At 41.8% G+C, this 19,161-nt stretch overlaps 1 protein-coding gene across 2 annotated transcripts in view; it reads right to left on the bottom strand.

Moving 5' to 3' along the window:
* Nucleotides 1-7,601: 7,601 nt before the first annotated feature.
* ANKH (ANKH inorganic pyrophosphate transport regulator) overlaps nt 7,602-19,161 on the bottom strand; it is a 105,828-nt gene continuing 94,268 nt past the window's right edge. Inside the window, exons 12-13 of one of the 2 annotated variants that reach the window (XR_014592051.1) lie at nt 9,658-17,162; nt 7,602-9,522 (exon numbers count right to left, since the gene is read on the bottom strand). Coding sequence is in view for 1 of the 2 variants with exons in the window: in XM_083880934.1 (XP_083737060.1) it covers nt 17,046-17,162 (117 nt within the window). In the remaining variant the exon portion in view is untranslated. Of the gene's footprint in view, nt 17,163-19,161 lie in introns of both variants that reach the window. The other variant, XM_083880934.1, reaches the window with a different exon arrangement.

Below are 19,161 nucleotides of genomic sequence, written 5' to 3'. Positions count from 1 at the left end.
AAATAAACTTAATAAATTCATCTGGCAGCATTTTGTTTCTTCTTTATGGCCTATGCTTTATATTTTTAATGTTTCAATTTTTGAAATCCACATTGATGTTAGTTTGTTCATGAAAGCTGTGAAGTATAGTAACCTATGTGAAAGAAGTAATTATTGGATGCTTGCACATGGGCAGCAAAACTGAGTAATTCCCTGAATTGCTGTTATCCAAGAAAAGCTGAACAGGAGGAAAAATAAATGAACTTTCAAAACTCACAAGTCTGAAAGTTGTAGAAAACTTGTAGCTATGATTTAATTAACTGAAATTATCTAATTGTGATATATTCTTGAGACTTAACACCTTTTGAAAAAGGTATTGTCACACATGTAGAGCAGTAGTTCTGAATGTACCACAAAAACCTCTAAAGCAGAGGTTTTTTAGGGGCAGAGTTTGTAGCCTTTAGGGCTGGCAACAATTAACATAATTGGTTTGTGTCTTGAACTGGAAAGGTGGGGCTGGGCACAAGGTGCTTAAGTCACATATTGTGTTTTTCGCTAAAAATTGCTGCTGTCTACACAAAGCTTTTCTTTTGCCTTTATTCTGTTTCCTAGTAAGTTATGAAGTTAAAGATACCTGGTGCTGCAGCAGGCAATCTTTCCAACCTCAGGCTGGGTGCAGCTCAGAAAAGCCTGATGGTGTCCTGTGGGAGCTCACCAAGACCTGCTGTGTTTGGTTCAGGACTGTGCCTTTAATCAGACAGTTGAGCCAAAGCTTGGCCAGCTCTTGGCCAAGTGTATTTTTGTGTGACAGCAACAGCCCTCTCATCCAGAAGTAGTGAGGGAGGCTGGAGAGCAATGTGGGAACTTCTGTATCACAAAAACCATGTAGATGCTGAAGGAAGTGGAGAGAGGGAGCTCTTGCACTGTGTATGGACTGCAGGGCTCAGCTTGTCATCTTGTGTCCCTGGTATACAAATAGTGTTGGTTGTGCAGTTCCTGCATCTTGTTTTCTGCTGGGCAAAATTGCCATTTGTTTTCCCACTATGCTAGCTGGCAGGACAGGACCAAGAATGTCTGAAGATGGCCAAATGTACTTCATGAATGCTCCCGTTTTTGCTGAATGCTGGAACATGATGGGAGCCATGTTCTCAGGCTGGCTGCAAAGAATATTTGTGCTATGACATCGACTAATGTGCTCCAAGTCAGACACATTCAAAGAATACGTCCATTTATTAATTTCTTGAGGAGAACTTCAGGCTCTCAGAAATGGAAAAGAAATGTTATTAATTCCATAGAGCTGAAAGTGAAGCATCTCTGTAGTCCCCTTTCCCCAGATTACTCATTTCTGCCTGCTGATGAAGTTCTCTTAATTCTATTCACAACTCCTGTGTAAATCGTTGGAATGGCAAAAACATGGCCCTGAAATGTACTGAGCCATTGAAGAACTGGTTAGTGCTGACTAAAAACTGGTTTATCAGGGCTGGTGGGGGGATCCTTTGGCATGCTGAGGAAGGAGAGGTACACTGAATGTGATACCAGCTGTCTCCTCTATGGGCTAGTTTGTCCAATTTGCCCCTTTTTGGAATTGTGGGGTTTGGGGTGGTGTTTTTAGACACCTGCCCACAAGGTCTCTGATGGGATACATTTCCTTTGGGCTGTTGCAGCAGTCAGCTGCTGCAGGGGCTATAGTAGTTGGCCCACTGCATGTGCTTTTCAGTGTCAGGCTTTCAGTCTGAAAACTGAAAAAACCCCAATCCCTCATTTTACTGAAATTATGTTTTCATGTAGGCTGAACATGGTGGGTACTTTTCTTTCCCCTGTTTCTCTTACCTTTCTAGAATCATGTACTTCTGCAACTGCTTGTGGCTTGCTGGGATGGGACAGAATTCAGACACTGCCCTTGTTACATCTGTTGTGCACCATATATCTTAGATTTATGAAAAAAAAAAAAAAAAGGGCAAAACCCGGCTAAAATAATTATGAAAGAAGTGCCATCCTTCTGACACAGTCTTAGGGCGTTTCACAGGCCATTCCTTGGAAGTGTTCACTTCTGGCCCGCAGCTGCCCCTGGGCTCGGAACAGTTTTGCAGCGGAGCCCAGGAGCCCCTCACCCCTGCAGGGTCAGCCCACCCTTCCCTCCCAGTTTGTCACCAGGTGTCCCTGCAGGCCAGGGGACAGCCCAGGGACAGCCCAGGCTCCCGCACCGCCCAGCTGGTGGCACCCAGACTCCTTCCTTGCCTTCCTTCCCGAGGCACAGCCGGAGCTTCTGCTGGCTTGGCACTTCACCGTGGTGCTCCCGCAAATACGGAGCGTGGGGATGATACACAAATACCGACCGTTCTGGGGAAATAGGGTATGGCCAAAATGTTTTGCCTTATCTTTGCCTTGTGACCTAGTGATCTCAAAAGGCCACGGTTTAGCAGCATCAGCCTTAGAGAGTTGTGTGACAGGATATGTTAGCTGAAGTTCTTAGTGCATAAGTAGGTGAAAGACATTTTGAAGACATGTGAAGCACTGTGAAATGAAGTGGTAAGAAACTTGAGATTTTTCATGCCTTTAACATTTTTAGCTTTTTGAATATCAAGCAGTTCATCTGTTTTACACCTTGAATAAGAATCTGCTAGCAGGAGTTGAAATTTGTAGCAAGCCCTCTTTTTGGCTGCTGAGTATCTGGTTTTGTTCATGTATTCATCCAAACCTTCTTCAGGTGCTATACTGAGGCATGTGAATCTTCACAGGCAGAATTATTCTGTAACAGTGAATCCTGAGCAGTGGTTCTGGGATAACTTATTCCTGCTTCACCAACATGAGGCTTCACAGTGTCAAAAATAATGTAGGTGAGAAATGGTGAGGTTGAATTCTCACATTGTCCAAGAGTAAATCACGTAACTTTTAAGATGTATAAACTTGTTAGTTTCCAACTGCAGTTGAAGATGCACAAAGCATATTTTATTTTTGCTGTCCTTTTTATACAGGGGTAAGAAACAGTTGTAGCCAAGATACTTAAAAATGTTTAAAGTGCCTTGAAAAACAGAATATTATTGCCTATACTGCTGATAATGAAATGATAAAAATTATTTCTAGCTGAAAGACATAGTGTAAAACTGAAGAGGTGGACCACTTGCTGAACTATTACTGTCATCACTACTGTTTCTGAATGTCTTCTGCATCACAAATTTTTTTTTTGGTTTTGTATGAAGGGTAAGGGAAATAATAAATTACGTTGAGCAAGGAGGATGTGGCATAAATCTGCCAAATGTGTCAATTTCACTCAAACTCTTTCCAGGCCCTCTACTTTGATGATTTTTTTTTTTTCAGTATTGTATAACATTTTGACCTTTGTTTTATACAGAAGATCTGGGTGTTTTGCTCAAGAAGTGGTTCTGCAGAGCTGAAAGTAAGAACTTGGGTGAGAGCCTGTTTCTTGCCCCTCCTAGGCAGGTTCATCTCTTGCTGCCAAACTTCAGCTTCCATGCCAGCGAACTGGATAGCAGTGCACTTGCATTTTGGAGGATTGTCTTCTTTTCAGGAAGCCAGGAAACAGCAGTTTAGAGCAGTTTCTGTTCTCTCACCTGAGCATGTCTTTTGAATTATATTCAAAAGGGAGGCAGTAGAAGCAATAATTTTTTTTTCTCAGAGGTAATTGCCAAGCTGCTTGGCTAACAGGACTGAAATCATAGAGGAAAGGAAGGGTTTACAATTAAAACAGCAAGAAACCCACCGAATCTCAGTGAATTAGTAGTTTATGTCCCTTGTTTAAATAGCACTTGCACAGTGGCAGGACAAGCTGTCTCCTTTTGTGACCCTCAGACTCTCATCTTCCATTCAGGCCCCCTAAGATCCTCCCCAGCAAACACCCACTCAGAGCATCACTGGCCTCCTGCAGATATTACCACAAGGGGATAGCACATGATTCTTGTGTACTAGCTTTTAGTATCTAATATTAACATTGCTTTTAGACAACCAAGTGGTTCCATGATGTTAATTTTCTGATGAGCCCTCTTTAGAGCTCCCTTCACTCACATGTTCTGGATTTTGTCTCATCAAACGTATGTTGCAAACATAAAGCTTCTTTCAATTACACAAAATAATGCCTTCTAAAAGCTAGTAGGTAGCTGGAAACATTATTTAAAAAAAAAAAAAAAAAAAAAAAAAAAAGAAAGGAAAAGGAAAATCAATTTGAGCTATGATTAGGGATGTTTAAAGCAAATCTATGATAGCTTCAACAATCACCTGGTTTGTAAGGCACCTGTAGGAAAGGTCCAGGTATCAATACAATCCCCCAACATCCCATCCCACTGATGCTCATTCTGGTGTGTCTCCCTTCCCAAAACTACATAAAACAACAAAATGGAAAATTCAAAGGAAATAATGGTGTGAAGTTTCCTTTGAGGAGCTAGGAAAGAAGGTGTAAGATCCGCAGTTGGGGAGGCATCCTGTTGCACAGCAGGGACTGTTACCATTGGTGGGGCTTGCCACCAAACCCTCTGGTTCTTTAAAGAAATGCTGCACTGGAGGATGTGGCAATTAATCACCTGTGTATTGCAGGTGGGCTCATCACAGAACAATCTATTTTGGCTGTAAGTTTGGGAACACCGGCTCCAGCTGCCAGGAAAATGTTTGTCTGCTCATGAGACACAGTTTTTATGTCACCTAGAGAAAGGAGGCCCATTTCTCACAGCTGCAGAACAGAGCCAGTGTAGAGAGTTATTAACTACTACTTGACTTTCTCCTGGGTAGTCAAGCAGCATACAGTCTTTGGTTTTCCTCCCTGTGGGTCTCCGTGCATGTCGCAGGGACTGGGAGAGTGTTTGCTGTGGTCATCCAACACATCCTCATTCAGAAGTGCCATTTACAGGCAACAGTGAGGCTTCTACTCCCTTGGTGCCATAGATCTGTTAGTGTCAGTACTTTTTTGCCTGTCTGGGTAAGAAGCCCTTTTCCTTGGCACAGAATAGGTCTGTCCCCAGCTGCCCAGATGCTGTACACCTCCAGCAGAGCTGCATTCTGCCATATTGTTGCTGATTTTTGTACACAAATGTAAATGCTGTGCAGAACTACCCACAATGGGAGGGTTTCTGTCTGGAGTGGGGCACTTTCTTATCTGAGGTCTGTGCATGCCCTTTGGGGGAATAAGATGGATTATATTTCAATATACATTGTTAATGGAAGAGCTAATTGTCATCATTACAGATAGAGGTCAGAGAAGGGGCTGTTGATGGGTATGAGGGAGAGATTTTCAAGACTACAAGCTAAGAAAGTGAAGTAATAATGCTATTTGCCCTCATACTGAATGTCTTTTTACCTGCTTCAGATCAGGCCCTTTCTTTCTTAGGAAGAATGAAACAAAGCCTGCAAAGTCCCTGAGAGAGAATGCTTAGTTTGAGAAATGTCAAACTGGCCACCATGCAACTCTGTTTGCACTGTTTGGCCTTGCTCAGTCTGCTCAAAATGAAGCAGTGTGGCAATTATTTTCAAACCTGTTTCCAAAAAGGCTCTGGCCTTCCGAGCCATGGGGTGTTGGCTCCCTTGGCCTGGCCTCATGAGCGAGTGCAGAGAACCAGCAGGCACAAGGGCAGTATCTTTTTCTGAGCCCTAGCCAAGATCTCTTTTTTTTTCCCTTGTTTTTTTTTTTTTTTTTTTTTTTTTTTTTTAGCATGGCCTCCTGCCAGGGCAGTGCTCTGGGCAGGGAGAGCTTGGGAAGGTCAGGGACCACTCTGTCTGTGCATGGGACAGCCGTGCCAGCAGGTGCCAGCAGCCAGCGAGCACGTGCCTGGGAGCGGGACAGAGACGGAGCATTTGCTGGTGTAGACACCCTGATTATGTTCTCTGTTCTGCCCAGCCCTCCCAGTCTCAGAATAGACAGAAGCCAATCCTCCCTGCAGGCATGTCTGGAGAGTGGGATGGGGGAGCTGTACATTGTGAGAGCAAGTTCAGGCCTCTCTGAATGTCTCCTGGACAGCCCTGTATGAAGGTCCAGGAGAAACAGAGTTGTTCTCAGCCCTTCACAGATGCCAGGGGCATGAGAGTGTGGTCATGGAGCCCCAGAGGGAGGAGACAAGAAGAAACAGGTGGGAACTGGAGGGCCAACGAGGTGCAGGAGACCCTAAAGCTGGATCTCTCTGCTGTGGGCCAGTGTAAGGAGAGCTGAGGCACCAGGATCCCAAGGGGTCATAAGCAAAGTATGAGCAAACTCTTACCATGGTACTGCTCCAAGACCATTTTAAGACCAGTAGCTGCTCAATTGTCAAAACACTAAAAGCCAGTCTTCTCACTGGCTCTGGATGGCTCACATTTGGTCATTTGGGAATGCTTAAGGAATGTGATCAAAATACAAAAATATTTTTGATTAAGAATGCTTTTGCAACTCATAAGAACAGCTTTGGTGGTCTGCCAGATGGATGGATCTTCGTGACATTTGAGTTTCCCTTGGTCTGACAAGGATAATCTCCTTTTAAATACTAAGTGTCTGTTTAACAGGAATGATAAAAGTATTTGATGCAGTATGGAAAAAGTATTCCGGCCATGGTATTTCCATATCAACAACACTTGGAGGCTTTGTAGAAATAAAGAGCTTGTTTTGCATCATTTTATGGATACCTTTGTGTTGGAGTCCAGGGCATCCCTCTGGGCGCCCTGGGAAGTCACAGACCTCGGTAGAGAGGCCTGGGACCCAAGAAAGAGGGTCTGGGGTCTGTGCAGGGGGGTTTGCCTGGCACAGAGCCCAGGAAGACACAGTCTTTGATTTTGGTCCATGTGAAAATCATCTAACACAGAGAAGAATTGCAAGTCACAAAGGTGTTACTGAGAGTAGTGTAGTTATCACTGTGCAGAAGATTTTGTAGTTTTGGGTTTTTAGAATGTAGATGCAAAGGGACAAGATGGTGATTTTAGGATGGTGGCCTGGGTTCTTCTTCTTCTCCCTTGGCATCCATTGTCTGTAGTGACGTGGGCATAAAGTAGTTTCAGTGGATTGGATCAGAGTAGACATGACCCTGTTAGTATAGGTGATAGACATTGGCATGGAATTGTAAACAATGGGTACGTAGTTATCTGTATAAGAGGTAGCGACCTCCCATCACAAGGGGAGTCGCCTTGTGTCCGAGCTGCAGTGGACATCATGGCCGGACACAGGGGAAGGAGAGTCACCTCGTGTCCAGGCTGCTGTGAACATCTTGGCCCGACACAGAGAATTGTAAGATAAGAACTAATAAACAACGCGAGAAACCAGAAAACCAAGACCTTGAGACTCCACATCATTCTCGCGCTGAACACCGAGCACCGAGCTCAGCACGGAACACAGAGACACAGAGTCAGACAGCAGACCCTAAATCCTTCAGAGGTCAAGAGGGAAAATCACTCCCTTCGTGCCCACACGAACCACCAGCCAGCTTTGGAATCTCGGGTAGAAACAACCAGATTAAACCCTGAGACCTTTGGATTTCATTAACTTCAAGTTAAGACCTTGCAGTTGGCAGCATCATGCTCATAATTCAAAAACAGTTTAAGTGTTGGATTAATTTCTCACCAGGAGGTATATTTTGCTTGTTCCAAATGAGAAGAGAATTTTAGACCATGTCAGATTATCAGAATTAAAAAACAGAAGCAATCAGAATCATGAATCATATGCAAACTGTTAGAACTTTAATTAAAGTAATTAGAATATGAAAGCTACTGGGCAATATTGGAGCACAGATCCCCCTCAAAGAAAGCATGGATCATTCTTTTTAACAATGCAAAAATGTACATATCTGTTAAATACATAAACATCACTCAATTTTAATGAGACATATACTTTTATACTTCTGACCTTAGCAGTCATTTTAAAAATGTACAAAGTTTTAACTTTCATTTTTGTTTACAGAAAACCCACATGTTTAAAGCAAAGCAAAACAGTCATTAAAAAAACATACCAGCAGCTTTAGCATGTGTACAAATTACAGAAAGCAACATTTATTTTGAGATAAACAAACTGGAATTCTACAAGTATGATAGAAAATGATGCATGAGGTAACATTTCATTTAAAATCTAGGATCCCTGTACTGTAGTTCCAAACAGTGCTCTGGCTTGACACCTACAGTCCTTGCAAAATTGACTTGTTTAAGTAGTTGAGGATGGCTATTAGGCACACTGCTTTGCATAAAGACAGCTTTATCTTAAGAAAGAATCTAATGTTGAAGCTGAAAGATATTCTGAAAGAAATAAAAACCCACTGATATCTCTCAGGTGAAATATGCATTTGCCTAGTTCTCAGATTTACCTTCAAATTATAGGAACAAACTGAAAAATGGGGCCTTTTCTCTACAAAAGTTTGTTGATAAAGAATTGACCTTAATCTCAGGACGACTTTGGCAAATTGTGGCTAGCTACTGCTTTTGCCTCTTTCAGCACTATTAGCCTGCTGAGAACAGAACAAGATGTTATCCTGCAGAATAATCCATGGCCAGAGGGCCAGGCTGGGAAAAGATGAGGCTCCCAAACTTCTCTACTTTCCTGAGCAAGAGTCTTCAGATTTTGGGTTGCCTTTTTTTTAGGATGCTGCTTCCAGACACTACTACTCACTCTCAATTCTAAAAGTATTTCTGTAAAACTAAAAACAAGTCAATTTTAGAGAACCCAAAGGCACGATTAGAACATGCAAGTATGAATTGAGTATTTTCAGGCATTTCTGTGACACTGTTCCCTGTAGTATCCAAGCATTTTTCACCAGCATTTGTGAATGTTATCCTTATAGCACCCCTCTGAGATTGGAGTATCATGTTACAAATGGTGCAGCCTGACCTTGCATGTGGTCAAAGCTATCTTTGTTCAGAAACTGAAGACTGAGAAGAACTGAGACTTCCTGGGAGTTACCACTACACAGTGTGGTTCTCCTCCATGATGACTTCCTACTGTGAAGACAAAACAGTTCTCGGCTGCTTTAGGTTTTGCTCAACATTTGTAGTTTTCTCCTAGAGTGGTCTTGTGGCTGGCCCTGCTCAAGTATGCAAAGATGGAGAGAGCAGGCTTGTGACACTGGCTTCTCCACTGCAAAAGGCACAACAAAGTTTGTTCTCTGTTGTGCTTCTAGCACTACAAAGTTTGTTTTTCCCTAGTAACTAGGATCTACTAAGATGCCCAGTAACCTTTAAATGCCAGAGAACCTTTCACTAAAGATGATAAATGTAGGGCTTATTGCTCTCTTTGCCCACCAGTATGGTCCTTGCAGGGTAACAGTGCAGGGTGCTTGCAAAAGACACTTCAGCTCATTCATTTGTAGCCATCTGTTCCATCTCTGTCAGCATACACACACTCGCTCCTCTACACTCACATGTGCCCCTCCTCAGGCACTCTAAGAAGCTTTCTGTCCCATGTAGGTGAAACAAGTCTTTCTCAAAGGGAACGCTGCTAGGCTGTCCTGCCCAAACCCCATGCAATGCACTTCAGCCATTCCACTAGAGACAGTCAGGTCCACTTTGAATTTCTGTGGCCTTGTGATGGTAAAATGCCCTGCCAAACAGCACAAGCAGCACAGGGGGCTTTGACACTACCTGCAATTCCAACTGCAAGTCTCTTATCACCAACCCTCCATAGCTGTTTGTCTTCACAAAACTAAGGCGGAGGCAGTAACACCACAAAATAATCTAAATTATCTAAAATAAGGGAGCAGAGAGAGCAATGTTCTGAAAGATCAAGACCTGACATGATCTGAGCTTGATTGCCTTTATGATAGTGGGGGCTGTTTCTGCCATTTGAAAACACAGCTTAAACCTTGCCTCCTGTGCATTTGCTTTTTAAAAATACACACAGATATTGCAAATGATTTTATTAAAACGACTGAAAAACTTGTTGATGGTAATAAGCAAGGAAATGTCATCTACAAAAATAGGTATCTTTAACTTTTTTTCTAGATTTTGCTTTTACAGTTTTGTGGTGCTTGCAAACTTGGATAAAATCAGTTGATCTAAGCAACCAGTTAACTTATTGCCTGTAGCCTTCCAATTGTTTCATTATAGCCTAGGAGGGATTTTTTGTTCATCATAATAGACACAAAAGCAGAGTAACATTTGTTTTGGAGAGCAAGCTACAAAATTGAGCAATGAGCATTAGTTCCAGGCTCTGCTGCTTTCTGCATGTGTACATACACCTTACATGCCACCCAGACAGTAGCCTCCTTAAAAGTTAATGAAATTGATTTCTTTTTTTTTTCAGTTCTTCAATTTTTTCTTTGTATTTCTGTTGTGGGTTTTTGCTGAATTATGGATAAAGCTGCTGTTTCAATTTTTACATCCTTTCCTAAGAGGGGATTTATATGCTCTCATTTGCAGATAGGCCAAGCCATTCTATTATGTAAATGTAAGTATTTTCTTTGCATTACCATGATTACAAAGGGGAGTTAGGAGAAAGGGTAGGGTTTTTTTTAATGCTGAATGATGCACATGAAGAGAGGTGAGAGAAGCAGGTAATAAGTGCAATTGCTTGCTGTTTCCAGGCAGTTTTGCTTAGAGAGTTAATGGGAGAAGTGCAGTATAGTGCTCAAATACTTTATCTGCAGATACAATAGTTGATTTTTGCTTTGCTCTCGTTGTGGGCTCCTAGAGGGTGGGAGGGTACTGTAAAGCTGGCTCTGCAACACCAAAGTTTTGTCACCAGCAAAAGAATTTGTGCAGCTCAACATTTTTGCTCACATATCTACATTGTAGACCCCTATTAGGCACTGTCTCTCAATCCTGAACCAAAAGCCTAAAAAAAGGCAAGCAATCTTAAGTCCTTTAAGATAAAGGGACCTCTCCTGAAGGCTCCTGGTTGAATCAGAGAACAATTTAGGTTGTAAGGGGATTGCAGGCAGTTTTCTTGCTAAGTTCCCCTCCATTCAAAGCAGGGCCACCTTGGATACTGGACCAGGCTGCTCATGTCCAGAAGAATTTTAAACCTAATGGATTGCCCCTGTTTTCAAGTCATTGTTATACATTCGGTTGTGAAATATACAAAACCTGCATGCCTCAAACTATTCTGTGCTGCTCTGGGGAGGCACTGCTAACTTAGCTGGAAAACTCTGGGTAAAGATTTTCACTAGAAAGTCACAAGGTGGCTGGAAGTAAGGAATGAACTTGAATTAACTCATTTAATTCTTTATTTCAGATAAAGATGCCTCCTAATTCCTTCTACTTCTTGACTCTCCTTTTCAGCTTAGCAAATGAGAAGTAAAAAAAAGTCCATCAAAGAAGAGTTTTGTTGTAAGCTACTTTTTAATCACAGCGTTAGATGACATTCAGTCAGCACGACAATTACATTTTCCTTCTCAAAATGTCAACAGTGACAAAATAAGTCTAGCAGGAACCTTCAGAAGAAAATGAGGAAATGTCTGAAGACACTGAACTCGGAATGACAGAAAATAATGAGGTAAAACTAATAAATTTATTTGAGCAGTGACAAGGTTTGGTAAAACTAAGGAAAAGTTTCCCTTTGGGATTATAGACAAAAGAGCACCTAAAAATATACTGCCATTCTTCTGTTCTACTGAGATGGATTGGATGTCACAGTTATGAAATGCTGAGACTGAAGCTCACTCTCTAACCCTACAATTAATTTGCAGGAGCTGCAGCCAAAATGCCCTTCTGTGCAAGTCTGTGCTCCAAGCCGAGCCTAAAGCTCAATCTCTCTGCCCCTGTATTTTGTCTTTAGCCTTTTTGTTCGGAAGGTGCCAATTACTGAGAAGTCTGGCAGTGGTTTTGCTGAGGATTGCATCTATGCACTGACAATTGAACTTGGCTGTCCAAAGCAAATTCCCACAAGCTGCCTGAGCTGGAGCTTGGAGCCAGGGCCATGCTTCATCCCATGCCCTCCCACTGCCCTGCAGGGCTGCCGCAGCTTACAACCACGCTTGGACCCAGTTTGCTGCTAAGCTGACAATTCTGCCTTGTTTCATGATGCTGCCAGGCTGCTATACCGTGTATTGCAGGGCACAGAATAAATTCAGGGCTCCTCTTCCTACCTGGGACTCTACCACAAGCCCCCACAGCCTGTTCTGCATTGCAACCCCTCCACAGGACCTTACTCCCTTCAAAATAGGTGGTTTGCTGTACTCTAGTAGAAAGCCAAACATGAACAAAGGAAGAGAGTCGTAACATTTTATGGTTAAGCTGGTTTTTGGGATATGCCAATTTGCTACCAAAATTGTGACAATTTTGTCATGTTTAATTAATACTTAGGTGACATTTCCCCAGGGCAGCCCTGTCAGTTATTCAGAAACTGGAAGACATGTCGTGCCTCCTTATTGCACATTATAAAACCTGCATGCTGGTTTGTTACTGCTTGAATTGTCTTCAAAGATGTTTCACACTCCTGTCTCTGAAGACTCCTCTACTGGGAAACCAACACAGTTTGTTACATGGACACACTGCTCCTCATCCTTCAGTCCCTCTCCAGGGCAGCTGAAAGGGAAATGGTGTTTTCTGCCCTCTGATTCCCTCACCTCCACACCATGCTGCTGTCTTTAGGAGGGATGTACAATATCTATAAGATTTTCAGCCTGTCTTCTTTCTCTCCCATTCCACCCCACTAATCTAAATCATGTTTCAGCTTAATGGTATAAGGTCTGCTGTTTCATTTGCTCTTTTATGTAGCTTAAATGGCGATTTTATAAAATGGCTTAGTGTTAGTCCCACATTGAGATCATGTTTAGACTTGAACCCCTGCTCCAAGGAACCGGTCAAAGGCCACAACAGACGTGCCTGCACAACACTCTCCTATACACATTTCCCCGGCTTTCCAAGGGTCACTGCCTCTATCCCCAGGTCACAACCAGCTGCACTGGAATCTCTGCTAACCACGCCACAGGCACAGGACCTCGGGGAGAGGCAGAGCCCATCCCGCCGCCTCGCCGTGCCCTGCACTGTCCTGCACCTCATCACCAGGGGGCCGGGATGCCCAAACTGCGGGATGCTCCTTCCCCTTGTCACCCTGCAGCCCAGCACAGAACCGTGCCCGACGCCTCTGGCTGCCCGGGCCTGAAAGCATCTTTTCTCCCTTCTTTTTAAGCACCAGGCGCCATCCCACAAAACAAGGCGTTCCTGCCTTCAAAAGGATTCTGTTCGTGGGCCGTGGCCTGTCTTGAATCAGCTGCATTCACCAGCCAACCCTCTGTCTGAGCCTGCTTCTCTCTGGCTGCAGAGTCGGTGAAACACCCAGCAAGAGCCAGATATAAATCTCCTGCTCAAAGAAAATATTTAGCACCAAAATGAGTAGAAAATAAAAAGACTTCTCTGTTACTTACCCAATCCTCTCACTTAGGGCGGCTCTATCTAAACAAGCAGGGATCTGAGCCCTCCTGCCTGGGATGGGGATGGGGAGCAGGGCTGCCCCGTGGCTGCAAAGCCACCGCTGCACCCAAAAAGGTTCAGGCACTGGCTGAGAAATGCTTTGTCCATCAAGCCCCGTGCTCGGTGAGCGTGAGACCCTGCTTAGGGCAGTGAGGGGAAAACACCTGCACTGCTTTCTCTTAACTCTGAAAGAGGAAAGCTCAAGACACATTGATGCAATTTTATGTACTTACTAAAAGTCAAGGAACATTAATTCACAGCTAATCGGTGTTCTGCTCTTAATTCCCACTGCGTGAGCTGCTCTGCAATACAAGGTGTAAGATGCAGATCAACATTTTTCTCTTTAAATTGTAACTTTGATTGCATAATAAGTCTGGAAAGGCCAAGTCTCCACATGAATTCATTGAGATGATGGTGCTCCAGCTCTCTGACACAGAAACAGGATAGGTTTCGATTGCAAAATAATTACCACAGAGATAGATAGCCATTTCATATGCAACAGCACAAGAGAGACGCAGCAAAGCCATTTCACTAGAAGTCAAATAAGTACTTTTGGAAAGGAAGAAGTGCAGGACATGGCATGTACCAGCATCTACCTCATAGAGACACTATCAGTGATGCTCTGACTGGGGTTTTGGCCACAGAGGATGTCTGTCCCCTCCCAGCCTGTAGCCCATCACACTGGCTGCTTCACCAGCCCAGCTCAATTTGCCACTAATGGAGCAGTGAGGTTTCAGGAGGTTGCTGAAGCTCCTGCCAACAGTCCCAGAAGGAGGACCAGTGTCTGCAAGGGGCAGAGGGGGATTTCCCTCCTCGCTGAGCACCCTGCCTGCCCACCAGCGAGCACCTGGGCCAACATGAGGGGCTGGCTGGGACCCACTCCCTGCAGAAATGTTGTCACACTTTGGTAATCCAGCAGAAAAATGTAAAGAAATACATGACCTGCAGGAAGCAGAAAGATGCAATCCACGTATCCTTATGTCACTGCTTCAATTCTTGCCCAAATCCCACCACTCCTGTGCTCATCCAGTATCTTGCAAAGTAAAGGACTAGTAAGAATTACACATACAGTTGAAAATTTATCTTTTACAGTGCCATTAGTTTAACTCTGTATGACCAATAATTTTTATTTTTTTATATTTGTTCATCTTTTATCTAAAGTACAAGCCTCAGTGTTATCCTTTGTTTTCAAATTTTTACTTTTTGGTGCAATCATTACCTTGAGACCTACACTGGTAATGCTCAAAATTCTTCAAAAATACTGCTGTTTGAATTTTAGTCATGTACCTAAAGAAATATTACACAAAAATATTTTCCTGCTTCATCTCTACAGTTCCTGAAAAACTGCATCTTGTGGACTTGGAGACAAATTACTGGAGAAACCAAAACTACATGAATAGAGGAGACCTCTAATGACCACTGTGATCTGTAACTGTCTATATACACATTATATACATATGACTGTTTGAGAACCTGTATTAATGTATGTGTACAGTCTACATCCTGCACACATTAATTTGTCTGAGGGTTTTTTAAAAAGAATTTGTTTAAAATTGCTGTCAAAAAGTATTTACCCTGTGGTGACACAGCAAACATGGTTACTGGTTTTAGTTATACCCTCCTAGTGCCACTGCTTATTAACTGTAAACCGATTTTGCAAATCTATCTGTTAACACAGTAATTTCTACATTTTTTTCTTATTGTATTTGCACATGTAACAAGTTGGTACAAATCTTTCCAATAAAATGTAAAGTTCATTGATACAATGCCTTTCATGATGGCCATAACTGGTAACTAGTCAACTCAGTATTTTTGTAGAGACATATTTAGCTGAACTTGGAAAAATAGGAAACGTATTGTAGTTTAAAATAAATGTACATAATATACAATATATATATCTTTATACACATGTGTATGTCTACATACACATATACTGATAAAACATTTAAAGTAATGTTTAGTTTTGATCAGTTCTCTGACTGCTGGGACTACCTGGCAAATAAATCTAGAAACAGAATTTGTCCACAATTAAATAATAATTTCCACAACTTAGAAAAATATATTTTTACTAAATAAGGTTTAAATTAACTGATTTATGGATATAGGATAAAGGATAATGGTTTCCAGACTCTGACATGATTAAATCTGAAAGAACCCAAGCTAATACAAACTGGTATCAGGCGCTGCCCTGCAGCCAAACACAGAAGAGCACAGAAACACAAGCTGCTGCCACAGCAGCATCGGTGACACTCACAGCCTCCCTGCTTCCCTCACCTCTTACACAGCCTTCATTTCCACCCAACCTGAGTCTACCACCCGACCTCACACTGTTATTTAAGGTGCACTCCAGCCACAAGCACTCAGAGCACACGGCTCTGCGGGCTGATGTGAACAGCTCCTCACTCCCACCAACGCTGCCTGGAGAGCCAACAGATCATCAAAGACCCTAATTTTCAGCTTGGAGGACCATCAGTACTCAAGCTTCACCATATGGATTTTGATCTACTGCATAGGTAAATACATCATAGCAAAACATACATCTGTGTGTGTGTGTGCATGTGTACAGAAGTATATATACACATGCACACACACACGTCTGTGTACATCTCTATATAAAAAATTTCATGGAACTATGTGTACTAATGTTATCTAGCATGGTATCCTGCATACATTATCTGATCTTATTCTCTTTTAATATAGAGGCACCAGAAATAATTATAGAGAACAAATCAACCTTTAAAAATTAAAGTTAGATCAGTGGACAAGAACTTTGGTAAAGCTTGTCAATATTTATTTTTGTTTTATTCAAATACAGTCAAAGTCTATCAGTTGCCATCAACCTCTTCACAAGAGGAAAGTGCATGTTTTTTTCCTAAAGAAAATTATATGTAAGGTGGGACTTAATGAATCAAGAAAATTCTGAATTAAATGTTTATATTTTTCAAAAGATTACTATCTTTCTGATGGAATGAAAGCTAAATATAGTTCTTGTCCTGTGTGTATTTTATCATATGCATATATATATAAATATATATATGTATGTCTCTGTTCCTGTACCTGTGTGTGTGTGTACATACACATCCACACACTTTCAACATGAGAGAGGAAACTGTTTTTCTCCACATTCTATGGGGAGACTCCCACATTCCTCCCTGTCTTGTACCCTGTGCAGTATAAGCTCTAGTGATGAGGCCAAACAAAAAGATATAGTTCACCATAGTATATTAGTTTATGTAGCAAAGTCATTTTCAAGCAAGTAAAATAAAGCTCTGTATTCCAAACTTCTTTTCCATTTCTCATAAAGAAAAGGAAGGGAAAGGAGAGGGGGAGGGAGTGGGGTTATGGCAGTAGCATTGAGCCAGTGGCACGTGGCGGTGTGCGTGTGCGAGCGCAGGTCCGCACACACACAGGCGCACAGGAGCAGGGCTTTGGTTGACAAATGCAGATTGTCCAGAGAAGGTGGATGCATAAGTAAGGAAGACTCTACAGTGATGCAATTGTATCTTTTATGCTTGCATGGAGTGAGAAAAAAAAAATTCAATTAAAAAAAAAAAGAAAAAGAAAAAAAAAGAAGCAAAGACCTCTTTTTAGGTCCCTCATCAGTGAGAGCATACTCAGTATGCTAGAGAATTTATCTGAAACCTTTTAAATCAAGGCCTCTTTATTACAAAAATAAAAACGAACAAACAAAAAAGTATGAGAGACGACAAGATGCTGAAGCGTCACTCCAATCGTCCCTGCAGAGAACAATTGCATCCCGTTTATTATTCATTCTCTTCTCTCATTTCTACGATGTCTGTCATTTCCTCTGTGTGAGGCATGTCGGTCATTGCAGAGTCTTCACCTTCTGCAGCTGTCTCATTCTCATTCCTCTTCTTTTTCTAGATTGAAACAAGCATCCAGAAACCTATCAGTAAGTTGTGCATGAACACACTCCCACCAGCTTTGGACACTGGGAGAAGTGAGGTGAGAATATGGTTTGTTTAGAGCATGTTATTAAAAACTAGAATAGTTGTGTCATATTTGTGGCTTGCCACCAATCACTTGGCTTAACTTAGAAGATTTCCATAGCCTTTCTGGGACTCAGTTTTTTTCCTTTCTAACATAAATGCAATTGGGCATTTCTTATGCTAAGCAACATCCAAAACAGGCTTCAGCATGACTGGAGGGAAGGGAGCATCTGGAATCTTTTACACCACAGACTTTTTATTAAAAGAAAAAAAAAAGAAAAAAAAAGAAAAAAAAAAAAAAAAGGAAGGAAAACAAAATGTAGGCAAAGAAAAGCATCTCTAGGGAGGGACGCGAGGTGGCAACCTAATTTCTCAAATATCAAACTTCAGGAATTTTTCAAGAATTGAGCATTCTGGCTTTTCTTAGTGTTGCTGATCCATTGTGATCCCTTGTCTCTCCAAGGCCAAGTAATATTAGAGTATTTTTGGCTAGCAGGAGCAGGAGGTCATTCAAGAGTCCTGTGATTCATCCAGGATGTCCTGGATTAGTAAAGCTAAGAAGAGTTCAGCCCCCTACAAAACAAGTTGAAGCATCTGTTCCTTATTAGCCATTTCTCAGCAGGCTGACTAGTTTTACTGAAAACAATTGTACAGTTGACAAAATATCCCCCACAGGTATTACTGATTCAGCTGAGATGGGTGTATCAGAGTTCCAAAATTTCAGAAAGGTCTACACAACATTTCATCTGCAGCTCTCCAACTGCAGGTGAGAATAACCTGGTGTATAGAGCTACTGGTTGGCTCTGGCACTGTCACACTGAATAAAGAATAAATTAGGTTGGCACAGTCCTACTACCTGCACTTACCACTGAGAAAAATTAAGCCAAATGTCCCTGGCCAGAAAGACTCTGTGAGCTACTATGGTAACAAACTAGGAATGAGGATGTTGTGAAATCATGGGTCAAGGCAAGCCATTTCAGTGTTTAGAAATTTTACTCTTTGGTTCCCAAGGCAAACATGACAAATTAATCATGACAGAGATACAGAGATTATGATTCTTCTATTGTCTTATGAACCTTTTATATTTTGATCACTTGCCATGGCCTGCATTGTCAACACATATCAAAACTGATTTTAGGTTGTTCCAATATAAGGCTTTTAGATATTCCATCTTCTGTAGGGTGTTTCTTGGGTGGCTTTTTTTTTTTTTTTTTTTTTTTAATAGAAGTGGTGGGTATTTCCACTTGGCAATAGTAAGAAGTCTAATTAAAAAAAAAAAAAAAAAAAAAATCACTGTATAGGTTATATTTTCTGTTGCCATCCACAGAGTCCTTCTGTACTACAGAATGATGTACACACCTTGCTGCTCTGCTAGTTGGAGTTGGACCTAGTGCCCTAACGGTGCCTCAAACACACACCTAAAAGGTAACAACATGCAGGTACTGCAATGTACCCAGTCACACAGCCAATATTTATCCTGTGTTTGACTTAATTTAGTGGAATCTTCTTCAAAATCCATCTTTCACTACTACTCCACACATGCTGGATTGTAGTGTTTAAAATATGTAAAAATGCACCTGTTTAATTATTTGTAAGCTCTTACTGTCAACTGCTGCAGGAGTATGTCTTGTTTTAAGCCACTCCTCTAGATGGCAAAAAACCATAAGCACCTGAACCTCTTGTCAATTTTCAACAGAGCTGGTTTTATAAATAAATAAAAGTTTATATGCAGAGATATATGTATTACATAGTGTATACATGCAGATATAAATGTATACACACTATGTAACACGACATAACAGGTTCTGTGGGAGGGAACTTGGAACTCGTTGGAATTTAAAGGTTTCTTCCGACCCAAACTATTCTATCATTCTGTGATTCTGTGATTCTATATACATACAGAAACACTTGTTGTAAGCTGAGTACATGT

Source organism: Zosterops lateralis (genome assembly GCF_965231275.1).
Source record: "Zosterops lateralis genome assembly, chromosome: 1".
Lineage (NCBI taxonomy): Eukaryota > Metazoa > Chordata > Aves > Passeriformes > Zosteropidae > Zosterops > Zosterops lateralis.
This window is presented reverse-complemented; position numbering and strand designations above follow the sequence as displayed.